The 14,175-nt window shown below is 36.2% G+C and overlaps 2 protein-coding genes across 2 annotated transcripts; one reads left to right on the forward strand and one right to left on the reverse strand.

Annotated features, from left to right (window-relative positions):
• Positions 1-587: 587 nt before the first annotated feature.
• On the forward strand, positions 588-6,140 carry LOC113391547 (zinc finger protein 90-like). Its single transcript, XM_064220025.1, has 6 exons — positions 588-867; positions 1,333-1,459; positions 2,504-2,548; positions 2,790-2,834; positions 3,365-3,487; positions 4,574-6,140. Exons 1-6 carry the CDS (start codon positions 727-729, stop codon positions 5,788-5,790), a joined length of 1,698 nt encoding a protein of 565 aa, XP_064076095.1. The 5' UTR covers positions 588-726; the 3' UTR covers positions 5,791-6,140.
• A 1,627-nt stretch (positions 6,141-7,767) lies between these two features.
• LOC113391546 (gastrula zinc finger protein XlCGF57.1-like) lies at positions 7,768-11,724 on the reverse strand. The gene is made up of 6 exons (XM_064220021.1): positions 11,519-11,724; positions 10,711-10,852; positions 10,170-10,220; positions 9,972-10,034; positions 9,504-9,599; positions 7,768-9,350 (listed from the first exon to the last, which is right to left on the reverse strand). The coding sequence occupies exons 1-6, from the start codon at positions 11,654-11,656 to the stop codon at positions 8,134-8,136; spliced, it is 1,707 nt and encodes a 568-aa protein (XP_064076091.1). The 5' UTR covers positions 11,657-11,724; the 3' UTR covers positions 7,768-8,133.
• Positions 11,725-14,175: the final 2,451 nt, after the last annotated feature.

Raw genomic sequence — 14,175 nt, forward strand, 5'->3', positions numbered from 1 at the left:
CGATATTAGTTTAGTTTTAAATACTAAAGACACATTTGTTGTCAAATGTGAGGCAGCCACATTCTTTTAAAATAAAATTCGACAAGCGATACGTAGGAATTGACCGTGTGACTAAATAACAACCTCCCCTTGATAACGTTTCATGCCAAAACGGTTCTTAGAAGGGCTACAATCGTGGCAGTTAAATTATTCGTCGATTATGCTAGATAATAATCGCCATATTTTAATTCGCAAATTTTCCAAGTGAATTAAAATAGAAATATATTATTTTTTTTATTAAAGTTTATTTCATCATTTTATTCTTGAGAAATATATACTCTGTATTTAAGGAAATAAAATTTTATTTTCAGTATTAATCAGTATTTTTTCTAGTAGGGTGAAACAAAAAAAATATCCAAAAGTTGATAAAGGTCTAATATCTATTCAATTCAATTCTTAGTTTAATGGCTTTTAGTTGTCTAATATCTATTATTCAAGGCGATTTAATAACTGACATTTGACATCTTGACATTGACGTTAATAGTCATTTTTTCTAAAAAAATAATAATAGCAAAGGCAATAACATTAAACTAAACATATTACATAATATTCGCTCAGCTAAGCGCTAACAGCTAAAGAGTAAATTCAGTCATTCAATCAGTAAAATTACGGTATACTTTCAGTAATGAGCTAAGAATGAACAGCAGTAAAAAGTTCTCGTTATTGTAGCTTAACTTTAATATTAAAATGACTGAAATTTGGAATTTAAAAGCATTATGTAGATGTTGTCATGCTGACGGCAACTTCAAAGATTTAAATTCGCCTTGCAACGAGGTGGATTCTCTTGAATTATGTACGGATTTGTTAAAATATACTTTTGGGATAAATGTAAGTCAGAGGTTTTAGTAAAAAATATATATAACGTTAATTTACATTGTACGGTATACTAAGTATTGTTTTTTATTAGAGACAAATACATTTTGCATGTAAACAAACACTTTTTTAAATTAATTATCCTCAAAAACAAATTCTGTGGATACTATACTTAAATTAATATTAACAAATATTGATATCTCAATAAATATATTAAAAAATAAGGAAAAAAAAACCATTTACAAGAATATTGTTATACCGTAAAAAGATTATTTTTCAAATTGATACAAATATATATAATATAAAAAGTTGCAAATTACAAAATGTATCAAACAGATTATTCAGGATTAACAATTAACATAATATACAAAAAATATCAAAATAATATCAATGAAAAAACACCAAAACATAGTACAGCTATATTATAAATTTTATAGGATTTATTTTAATTTATATTTAAAATAAAAACTTAATTTCTAGTTACAGTCACCGTCTATTGAAGTCAGTAACACCATATGTGCTGATTGCGTACAACAATTACAAAATGCAACTACATTCAAGAGACGTGTGATGGACTGTGAACAAAAGTTTCAGGAGTACTGCAAAAGTGAGTGTTCTGACTAAATTAATCAAAATATTCTTCAGTTTGTGACTATGACAGTATGTACATACTGAAATGTTATTATTATTGAAATAAAATATATCATATGTTTCTTTTGGATAAAATAGTTTTCTCATGGTGAGATAATTATTAAAATTAATCAGTTTTAGAGTTTTAAATTTACAAAGAAACAAACCTTACCTTAATAATATTAGTATTGATACAGCTGAACTCTCCATCTTTTGAATTGACAGTGGATCGGCATGTTGATTCTGTACTATTAACTCAGATTAGAATAAAACCATTAGTACGGCAATTGATAGAAAAGCTGTTTTTCTGTCCCAATGATGGGCTAAGGGCTTAAAACTGTCTAGGCAGATTGGCCCTTAGTCCAACTAATGTTAAATGGTCACTACTTACCATAGGTACCTATGGTTAGTAGTGAGGTACCTGTAGTAGGTACCTATGGGCAGTAGTATTTATAGGTTTGTACCTACTGTGAAAAATTTTAGTAATTCTTTGTATAACCAATGAGTCGCCAACATTGGGAACTAAGGTGTTATGTCCCTTGTGCCTGTTAAACTAACTGACTCACCCTTCAACCACAACTCAACAATACTTATTGCAAATTATCATTTACATTACATTATATTAACAGCCTGTAAATATCCCACTGCTGGGCTAAGGCCTCCTCTTCCTTTGAGGAGCAGGTTTTGGAGCATATTCCACCACGCTGCTCCAATGCGGTTTGGTGGAATACACATGTGGCAGAATTTCGTTGAAATTAGACATATGCAGGTTTCCCCACGATGTTTTCCTTCACCGTCGAGCACGAGATGAATTATAAACACAAATTAAGCACACGAAAATTCAGTGGTGCTTGCCTGGGTTTGAACCCGAAATCATCAGTTAAGATGCACGCGTTCTAACCACTGGGCCATCTCGGCTGGGCAGAATATATGATAAGGGTGGTACCTACATAAATATTTAAGATATAAGATTACTGTGGAATCGAATATATTGTTTAATTAATATTGTCCTTCTTTACAGATGAATTATTACAATATATGAATATTAAATTAGAAAAAGAAAATGGTAAGTGAATTCAATTACAGTGGAACATTTCTGCATAACTTGGTGCAAATGTATCCGAAACATGGTTTCCGCACGATGTTTTTCATCGCCGCGAAAATTTTTAAATGCTAAATAACGTAAAGCTTTATTTGCTCGTCTGCCTAATCATGCCTGCTGAGGTCCTGGGTTAAAACCGTAGGTCCAGCCTATGAATTAGATTTATCTGCCGAAATGCTTAGTAATTCTAGATTTTTTTTTTCAGATTTTAATATTGTAGCGAAGACTGAAATAGCTTCGGAAGATGAAGGTCAGTATTTGAGAAATGCCAACATTATATAAAACAAGTTTTCACCTGCGTGGTCGTAGGTTTTAGGTATAAAAAATATTAAAATTCGGTTCAGTGGTTCGTGAAAGCGTAACAGACAGACAGATACTTTCACATTTATAATATTATATTAAATTATAAGTTGATTTATATTGAGATGCCTATCGACAATCAGAGCCGCGATCGGACGGCGGCCGAGATTGTATCTATAGTAGTTCACAAGTATCTATAGTAAACATAATAATGCTGCTCGGCGGTCGAATATCGGATGAGTGGGTGGTACCTACCCAAGTCAGTTTTCCGCTCATATTTACTTTTTTACATGAAGTTATACGTGAGTAAAATAAAGTAAGATCCTCTAAATGTGCCAAGTCTGGAAACCACGAGACATAGATATTCAAAAAAAAAATTAGGAGACCTTCGGAGGCGCTTCACTAATGGTCCAAGACTTGACCATCACCTGTGAGGCAGCTCCTCGTCCATCGTCATAATTAGTTATTTTTCTCTATCAGGTAATGATCATGATTATCAATTAATTGAAGAAACTTGTACAACTAATATTAAATACGAAGCTCAAGACAGCAGACAGGGGGAAGTAAAGAATAACCCCACTCAACGAGATGGGAAACGAGAGAGTAAGTATTCCAGGTCAAAGTTGCACGCAAGGGTATGTCTCTACCCTTACTTTTTACAGCCACTAATATTATAAAAGCAAGCACGAGTCGCGAGCACAAATGTACAGTAATGGGGTCAAGTTCTCGCGTGTAAAAATTTTGGGACAAGTAAGTGTACAAAAAACGACAAAATGCCATGATGCTCAGGTCAAGGTTGGGCTCACGACTCATGCCGTTTACTATACTTTCTAAGTAAACAATTAAAGGTATTCAAAATATAAATATTACTTTGCTCAGCTTCTTTCCCTTTTAAGAAGAATGTTTGGTGTTAACGCGCTTCCCAAACACGGGTTGACAGGTATACATGGTTTTCTCACGATGTTACTCTACACCGAACATGAGGAGGAATACGTTTATGAAAACTCAGCTGAGCTATCGATAAATATTGGTCACCTTTGAACCACCGGGCCATCGCGGCTCACAGCATAATGGTTAGCGATCCTTAAACTTTTCAGGTAACTTTGCTAAATAAACATTATTACGAAAATTTGTTATGATATATAGCCGAGATGGCCCAGTGGTTAGAATGCGTGCATCTTAACCGATGATGATTCCGGGTTCAAACCGGGTCCAGGCAGGCACCACTGAATTTTCATGTGCTTAATTTGTGTTTATAATTCGTCTCGTGCTCGGCGGTGAAGGAAGACATCGTGAGGAAACCTGCATGTGCCTAATTTCAACGAAATTCTATCACATGTGTATTCCACCAAACCGCATTGGAGCGGCATGGTGGAATATGCTCCAAAACCTTCTCCTCAAAAGGTCAGTGTCAGTGGTCACCATCAATAAACGCTGGCACCGCGAATATACTACATGGCTTATATCGTAAATGCGTTGCGAACCTTAAAATCTCAACATGTTAAGTCCCTGGTGTCTGTACACTGGCTCACTCACTGAACACATAAATAGAAGAGTTGCTCTTCCATAAATCTCAGAGCATCAGACATTGAACTTTTCCGTAAACAACTAGCTACAAAAAAATAGCAACGCCATAGACGTAACGAAAATTATTTAATTTATTTTACTATAGTTCAAAATACTTTTCAGGTACACGAAAGTACATCAGAACCAAAGGCAACGCAGACAAATATATATGTAAAATTTGCAAGATTGGTTTTAAAAACATCAAATCACTGAGAAAACATATATCAGATATTCACAATACTGTTTACAAGTGCAGTATCTGTGATATTAATTTCAAAAGACGTGATACATACAATAAACACACATACAACCATTCCATATGTGTAAACCCTGCGATACCTCTATCAGACATAACAAAGTTTGATTGCCAAATGTGCAGCAAAAGTTACCGCACGATTAATGAATTACGTGCGCACAGAAACACACACACGAGAGAAAATATATACACATGTGATATTTGTAAATCGGAGTATCTGTACAAGAGCACTTTGGTGAAGCACATCCTCTGGCACATGGGGCTCAATAAGCGATACATGTGCCATACGTGCGGGAATTCATTCAACGACATTACGAATTTGAATAAACACATCACGGCCGTTCACAAGAAGCTGAAACTTTTCAAATGCACGTTCTGTTCGAAGGAATTCGCCGCGAATAAAAATTTGAAGATCCATACGCGTATTCACACGGGAGAGAGGCCGTACAAATGCAAAACGTGTGATAAGGCATTCATTTCCTCCTCAAACCTCGGTAAGCACGAAAATAAGCACGAAAATAAGAAAAAATTCGGCGGTATATACATTTGCAAGTATTGCAAAAGTGTTTTCGATCATCGCGGTATTTATACAAGTCATCTAAGATCACACCTCTCGGCGAGAAAGTATAATTGTGCTCTATGCGATGAGAATTTCGTGAACGGGTATTCCCTAAAACGTCACATGGAAAGGCATAGTAATGTTAAGAAATACTCTTGCGATAAATGCGATCGAAAGTTCACGACGAAAGCGAACCTAAAAAACCATGAAAAACATCACGATCCAAGGCGATTGAAAACGAACAGAAAAGTGAAGATCGAGAGAGTCAAGTGTGAAGTTTGCAAGAAATTAGTTACAAATATAGACAAACATTTGAATGCACACCACAACAAACGCCATCGATGCGATTTCTGCCATAAAGCCTACGCCGAGAGGAACACATTGACCCGCCACGTGAAACAGTTCCACGATGGAGTTCGCCACGAATGCGACGTGTGCGGGAAGACATTTGTCAACTCAACGAGCTTGAAGACACATAAGATAAAACTCCATGACCTTGTCATAACGAAGAAAGAAGAGGAATGATGAAGGATTTCTGAACGGGTTTCCAATATGGCGTCCGGTATGCGGCATGTCAGTAAGGTCATAGCCTTATGAGGCCAGTTGTGAATGTCCGATATTACTAGCAGTGCCTGACAGATGCTGACTGCCTGCCAATTGTCCTGATGATCAGTTTAATGGTAAAGAAGTTCGATGACTTCTAGACGCGGAATATAATAATGAGGATATTATAAAAATCTTCTCCGTGAATATTTAAATATAAATATAATGTGCAAGCTTTCGTGGTGACCAATCAAACGTTGTTCAGGTCAATTAATCTCTAACGGATGTAAGTATACATCCATTTTTATATGTTAGATAAATTTACAACTATAATAACAATCTTACAAAGGTATTTTCACCTACAAAATGGTACCATCCATTCATCCATTGGACCACGAACGATGTACTTACAGTTATAAGAATGAGTTTGAAAAGGTCAGTTAAATTATTTTGAATAAAATATGGGTACTTGAATAGAATTCTTTTATTTCTATCCACGCCCATTAAGTTATTTGTAAATCCAGTCACCCAAGAGTGTGCCTCCTTTCTTAAAGCTCGCTATTCAAAAGCCAAATTTCAAAAGGTATCCTCACGATGTTTTCAGCGTGCGCAGTTTTTAGAACAAAACAACTCGTGGGTAGGTGACACGTATGGATATAAACTGGTAATCTAACTACACAAGTTGGCTGAGGGGGCGTCTGTCAAGAATTTTTCAGTAGAAACCCGATAAACATCAAAGAATATATTTTAAAATATATTTCTTAATTATGTACTTGTCATTATTGCTTAATATATACGACGGCGACTGCGATAGATCAGCGGCGCGCCCGTCGTCGGTCGGAGCGCCTGGCACGGGGCTCATGGCATAGGTCTCAGGCAATTAACCACAACCATACAATATGACAATTCTTGTACTTTACGTAGGTAATCAGCTGTCACGAATTATAAAGTGGGTATATTATAACTATCCGAGTTGCGGGAACCGACGGCCCCGTTCGGAAGGCCCGAACTGTACCGCTCTCTGTAACAATATTTAGCTTCCGACTCATCGAACGATTCCGATCACGTGACTCGTCATGTCCCGGCGTTCTCACCACACAGATACAACAAAATCATCTAAGGTAATAATTCTTCATAATCGACGACATATACATATATATATAATTACTTAAACGATACCCCCCCCCCCAAACACGTGGGAGGAAACAAAATTTTAAATAAAAGACTGCGACGCAAAATATATTAATTTTTATTTACATATATCTTTGTACATAACTGTCGCGTATAAAAATCACATAATTTAGTTAAAAAAACATATATTTAAGTACAATAAAATATTTGAGCGATTGTGTTGTTGAAACTAATTAAGTATTTATAAAAAATAATATTAATTATGCCATACATAATCTCTAGTTAATAATCGACCTCGTGCCCGGAGGTGAAGCATCCAGGTGTATCCATGAAAAAGCATTGCAGCAATACAACAGCAACAATGGTGGAATACTTTCAAATTTCAAGAAGATCAGAGACCTCGACCCAGCAGTGTTACATTTACAGGCTCTTTCTTATACTTAGACAATAAACTAAAATAAACTTTATTACATTTTAGGAACATTGCATTGTATATTATGACTGTATTTTTAGATGTTGAAAAAGAGTTACTACTGAGTCTTTTGCCGGTTCTCGGTAGAATCTACATTCCAAACCGGTGGTACAAACTATATTAAGTGAAGCCACTTAGTATAGTTTGTTAAATGACGATTCAAAAGTGCTTGTAAAAGCCTACTTGAATAAAGTACATTTTGATTTTGATTTATTAATTTTGCAGTTTATATTAATGTTTACACGTATTCCAAAAGTATTTAATGACCAATGATTTGACAATCAATAAGTAATTGTAATGCTTCTATATTGAAAAAGGTATTTGAGTTTGTGTTTAAGTTTGACCTGACGATAAGGAAACCGTCGTGCAACGAAACCTTTCAATTGATGACTGTGTGTAATGTTTATGGCATTTTACCCTTTAAGCTATTATATAGTATTTATAATTTTTGAATTATTATATGCGCCATGATTCCTGAAATAAATATTTTTCAATAAATAATATATTCATATTTTTAATTTTACTCACCCAAATTTGTATCAGGCAAAGGTATGTCACCATGCAGCCTCATTTACTATTTTTTAATTTAGGAACTTTATTAAACATTTTATTCACTGCCACAATATTTTTTTATCTCAAATTTAATCTGTATATGTTAAATGAATATAAGATTTTTTCATTTATAAGCTTACTCTACTTCTTATTTCTAGTGTGTTTACATCTCAATCAATTTTGCCAATATGAACACATTTATGCCTTTTCAGACCGCTGCTCTGTGTGAAGTGACTGTTGCACACGTCACAGCTGAACGGCCGCTCGCCGGTGTGCACGCGCATGTGCAACTTCAAATTGCCGTTTATTGAGAACTGTTTGTTGCAAACATTACAATTAAACGGTTTTTCGTCCGAATGGACGCGCATGTGTTTCGATAAATTACCGATTTGTTTATTGCAGACTTTACACGTGTAGGGCTTGACGCCCGTGTGCACCCGCATGTGCCGTTTCAGCTGACCCGTCTCCCGGAACGACCGCTTGCACACGTCGCAGTTGAAGGGCTTCTCGCCCGTGTGCACGCGCATGTGGATCTTCAAGTAGCCGTTATCCGAAAACGCTTTCTTGCAGACTTTGCAAGAGAACGGCCTCTCGCCCGTGTGTGTTCGCTCGTGCAGCTTGAAACTCGCCATCTGCGCGAACTGACGGTCGCAGAACGAACACACGTAGGGCTTGAGGCCGGTGTGGACTCGCATGTGGACTTTGAGCGTGGTGTAGGCCGTGAAGTCCTTCTTACACACGTCACACGCGAACGGCCGCTCTCCCGTGTGCTGCCGCTGGTGTATCGACAAGTAACTTTTGCTAGAGAATTGTTTATTGCACACTTTACAGCGATGGGGCTTGATTCCCGTGTGAATTATGAATATGTGCCGCTTCAGATGCGTCCGCTGGGGGAACCTCCTGCCGCACACGTCACAGACGTACGGCCTCTCCCCCGTGTGGGTCAGTATATGCGACTTTAAGGTCTGATTGTGGCCGAACGACTTGTTGCAAATGGTACACGTGAAGTTCTTCTCGCCCGTGTGTATCTTCATGTGTTCCTTCAAGCCCTTCTTCCTCTGGAACTCCTTCTCGCACTGGCTGCATTTGAACTTCTCGTCACCGAAATGCACAGACAGGTGGTTCTTCAGCAGGCGCGCTTTTTCGAAGACCTTTGCGCAAACTGTGCAGGGAAACGATCCATTTTGTGAGTGTGTCGTGTTTATGTGTTTAATAAGTTCTTTGTTGAGGCTGTATGTGCTGTTGCAGATGCGACAGAGGTAGTTCTTCTCGCCGCTGTGCACCCGTCTGTGCACTTCCAACGAGCCGTTGTAGGAAAACTTCTTGTCGCATATCTCACAGCTGAACTTTTTTGATTTCGTTCTCTGAGGCGTTTTGTTGTCTTCAGCTGTAAATTAGATTAAAGACAAATTAGTGAACATGGAAACAAATAATGAGAAGTTACAAGAACGCGAGAACTATTCGAAAACAGTCGCCTTGTGCAGCAGCCTCACGAGACACGAGGTCTTTGTAATGTAAAGTTTTTATACTGTTTACTTACCAACAGGGAGCTGCATCCAACTTGTATCTTCAGCAGAGTGACTCCTAAGGGTGGACAAGGGCTGATCATCAACATCCCCTCTGTCGCTGAATGTATCTGTAATATTATAATTAAATGTGTTTATATATTGATATATTATTAAAATTATGTTGTATTAGTAACTCAACTAGTCATAGTCACATTTATATAATACTAGCTACCGTCTTAACCCCGACGTTGCGAGTGTCGAATTAGAGTGTACATAAAATATTTATCAATAAAAATATATGTGTGTCTCGGGGCGCCCCACAGAAGTGACAACTAAAAAAAACCTCTATCCAAAGTACAGCTAGAGAGCACTCCTCGCCTAATGATTAAAATTGTACGTATTCTATTAAAATTTCGGCCCAACCGGATGTGTAGATTCACTTATAAGATGAGACACGCTAAAAGATTAAATGAGAACTTGTAAATAACATGTACATTTACCATCATCAAACTTTTGCTCAGAACTGTCTTCATTTTGATCAAATTGTGATTCCTGCTTCACTTCTGAAACAACACAGTCTTGTAAGGACATTATTTTTGACATTCGAAAACTTAAAGGTTCCTAAATTGTTATAGAAGCAAATACAAAAAAACTTAAATTTTTTTTTTAATATAACATGATATATATTCAATTCTCACCAGTTGCTTGCTCCGTAACTTCATTTTTAATTTCCTTATCACAGAATTTTGCTGAAATCAAATCATAGTCATATATTTTATTGTTACATTGCTTGTCATCTTGTCTCCTCTGTTGAGAGAACTGACTTATTTTTTAAACAGGGAATTGTAATTGTGATTCAATGGTGGAAATACTGTTAGTCTTCTTGCTTCATCATTATTTACATGATCAATGCTACCAACCTTAGAACTGAGATGTTATGTCCCTTGTGCCTGTATACTGATTAACCCTTCAAACCAGAACACAACAATATTAAGAATTGCTGTGTGCCAGTAGAATATGTGTTGACTGGTCAAGCCTTACCACTAGTAGGATTAAGATGTTATATTCCTTGTACCCATTATTCAACTGGTTCACTCATTATGTCAACGGCAGCTTGCCAGTACAGAGTATTGCTGTTTAGCAGTAGAAAAAATGTAGTGTGGATTTTTCACACTTATATTTTTATTTCGCACAAATGTACTACCGTTAAGACATCCCTGTCTTTTGAGTATGTTTTACCTTTGAAATGTGTGTTATAATATTGATAAAATGATTGTTCACAGGACAACACCTGTTGGTGGAAGAGAAATGCATCTATTAACCGCGGTGTACAGATATCGCAAATTGAAAATGCTGCTGATACTTCTTGTGTTGGTTTGATCTGCAATATATAAGATGAATATTAATTCTTTATGGAAATGTATCATTGTGTGTAGAATTGTGTGTTCTACAAATTATTAACATCTTTTTCAAAATATTGTCTGTGAATGAATTTTGATTTAAAAAGAATACACTAATTATAATTATTTTATTAACTTAATATAATTTAAAGACTTTTGTCCAGTTACATATTCAAATCTGTAGGATATTAAAGAATATCAATAAAATTGCATTTAAGTCCTATTTTAATGAACATGTTTCATTCGCACACACACAATTAATACAACTATGAATTAACATATGATGTCAAAAAATCCTATTAATAAATAAGGCCTCAATACAAGATTATATTAATGATAAATAGTGTGGACTTAGTACTTGTTGATTTCTAGACAGCATATTTATATTTTTTTATAAATTGAATTATATTTTATTGACATACTTTAAAATTAAAATGGTGTAAGAATAACTTCTTAGTTTTTAGCTAGTTTTTCGCAGTAGAATCTACTTTCTGAGCCGGTGATAGCTTTACATTTCAGTCAACACTGTAATACGACGATTCATCAGTGCTTTTAAGAGCCTACTTGAATAAAGAATATTTTGATTTTGAATTATGGTATAATTAGATAAGTTAAAAAAGATGTTTATAACGTTAAATTATACGTACATCTATATTAAAAGCTTGTTGTAACATATTTAAATAGACCTCTTCACGTCCCTCGTAAAGGTATGAATCGCTTAAACTTTTGAATGTACCCTGAGTGTGACAACAACGACAGATACCACTTATGTTAAATTCAGTCATTTTTTCATATTTCTTAGTATTATTTAAGCATACAACACATCTAATAAATTGATTGTTGATTTATTTCTAGCATTTCGTGTTAGAAACATACACAAATTTGGATTCAGAGTCAAATTGACATTTGCGTTTTGGCAATGACAGTTTATTGGTATCATTTTTACGCCAAGAAAAAAATACCTCTTCTTGGTTCTTAATGCTTTTCGAAAACGCAAATATAATGATGCTTATCATTATAATAATAAGCGAAAGAAAGTTTTTAATGAGGCTGGTTGGGAGAAATTCGTCTTGCATTACTGTCTTATATTTCTAACGATGTCGATGACTTTAGGTAAAAAGTATTTTTGCTATTGAGAATGATGAATATTCTCATTATTTATTAAGGTTTACTTAAAATGTTTTCTTCATTATTTTACTAATGAAATGAAGCTTCAATTTACCTACTGCTGTATTCGTTAAGTTACAGATTATAACATAAGTAATTAATATGACACTGACATCTGCCACCCCAAAATTAAAAACACAGCCGTGTCACTAATATCACGTCAGTGTCATGGCGGTCAAAGAAAAATTAGGGCGAGGTCTGTGGTATTGTTTATTACACGTGCGCGAGTTCTAAATTAAGTTTTTTGTACTAATATCGCTTAGTTTCACTAATATTTGTGTTGTCCTGTGTTATTACTTGTTGTGAGGTAAGTTTTTCTTTAATAATTTAGTAGTTGGTGATGGAATCTGAGGAGCCCCCGGATGGGCGCGGAGGTGACTCCATAAGTCATGATTTTGTGATGTCTACTGAATCTATAATTAGAGAAGACTCCAAAAAAGTCCTGAAGGCTGACAAACGCTCTCATACCGCTGCAGAGAGTATTCTAAACAAACGGGATGCTTCCTCTCCTCCTAGTGCTTCAATTCAACACACATTCACACTCCCCGAATTTAGCGGTATTAAATTGAAGTATAACGAATCCGATCAAGGCCCTTTTATTGTCCACGCCTCACGAGTGGAACCCGACCCATCAGCTGGTTATACAATTAGTTTACTTAAATTTGCTCAAATTATTTACAGAAACAAAGTCTCTGGTGTTCTCAAGGGAGGAATTAAATCAGCAGGACGCAACCGTGTTGTTGTTGAATTTGAGAATGCTTCTTCTGCAAATAATTTCATTGACAGTCCATTGTTCCAGGAGCATAATTATAAAATAATTATCCCAGCTTTTCACATTACCCGAATGGGTATTGTGAAGCAAATCCTCATCGACTGGTCTATGAAGGAGTTTCTGAGTAGTATCGAAAGCTACACCCCTGGTTGCCGGGCTATATAAGCAAGACGGTAAAACTGAATGGTCACCTACTCAAACAGTTGTTGTGACATTTTTAGGTCAAACCTTGCCTGAGAGACTCTTTTGTTGCTACACTTCACTTCCAGTAACCCTTTACTCCCCTGGTTGCCGGGCTATAAAAGCAAGAAGGTTGAACCGAAAATTTGTCACTGAAGCCTCTCTCCGTTTTCGCCCTACCCGTCGCTCTTTTGCTGACTGCGCACGCTCTTCTCCCAACTCTATGTCCACTCCCACTCGCCCTACGATGAGCTCTCTCACTACAATTTATGAAATCTCCAGCCCTTTAATCCCTCCTGTTTCATCCCAACGGAAAACTGTACTTCTCAACCAACGACCTTGCCCTACTCTTATTAAGGGATTCGATAAAGAAGTTCACTCTGCCCACCTTCAACTTATTGGACTCATAAAGAAGCTCCTTGCCTTTTCAAAAGTTATGAAAAATGTATTGCAGCATCTCTACTTTTTTAATTTCCTGGTAATCCTTTGTTTGCTGTCTGTTTTGATGCACTTGTTTTTAGGCCCAATGTAATTACATATTTTGGTATTAATAAAGAAGATCCTGGAGCCAACGTTCGGTTTAAAAACCTCTTAAATGAGCAGTTTCCCTGGTGGTGAACTATGTTTACAGACGCCTCTAAACTATCTGCAGATGACCCTGTGGGTTCAGCGGTGTGGGTTCCTGACATGAAGCTGACTCTTAGTTTTAAATGCTCTCCCAGGATATCTATTTTTTCTGGAGAAACAATAGCTATTTATGAAGCTATAATATAAAGCTAGAATCCCACAACCTGAATAAAACCATAATTATCACTGATAGTCGCAGTTGTTTAGAGGATATTTTAAAATTTCCCTTACATTCTAGAGATGTTCACCCAATCAACCTCAAAACTCGGGAACTTCTTTTTAAGTGTCACTCTGCTGGAATTGAGGTAACCCTTGCGTGGATTCCAGGCCACTCTGGGATTTCTGGCAATGAACAGGCTGACATATGTGCTAAGTGGTCTATTTGCAATGGTACGGAGACTTATGGTAACTGTTTTGCCCAAGATTTACGTTCTCTCGCTAAAATTGATTTGAATAAGTGCTGGAATGATGTATGGAACTTTACCCGCCATGTAAAAGGTAAATTTTATGGCAGTTTGCAACCTGATATTCCATTAAAACCCTGGTTTTTTGAGTTTC

Source organism: Vanessa tameamea, chromosome 30 (genome assembly GCF_037043105.1).
Source record: "Vanessa tameamea isolate UH-Manoa-2023 chromosome 30, ilVanTame1 primary haplotype, whole genome shotgun sequence".
NCBI classification, from domain to species: Eukaryota; Metazoa; Arthropoda; class Insecta; order Lepidoptera; family Nymphalidae; genus Vanessa; species Vanessa tameamea.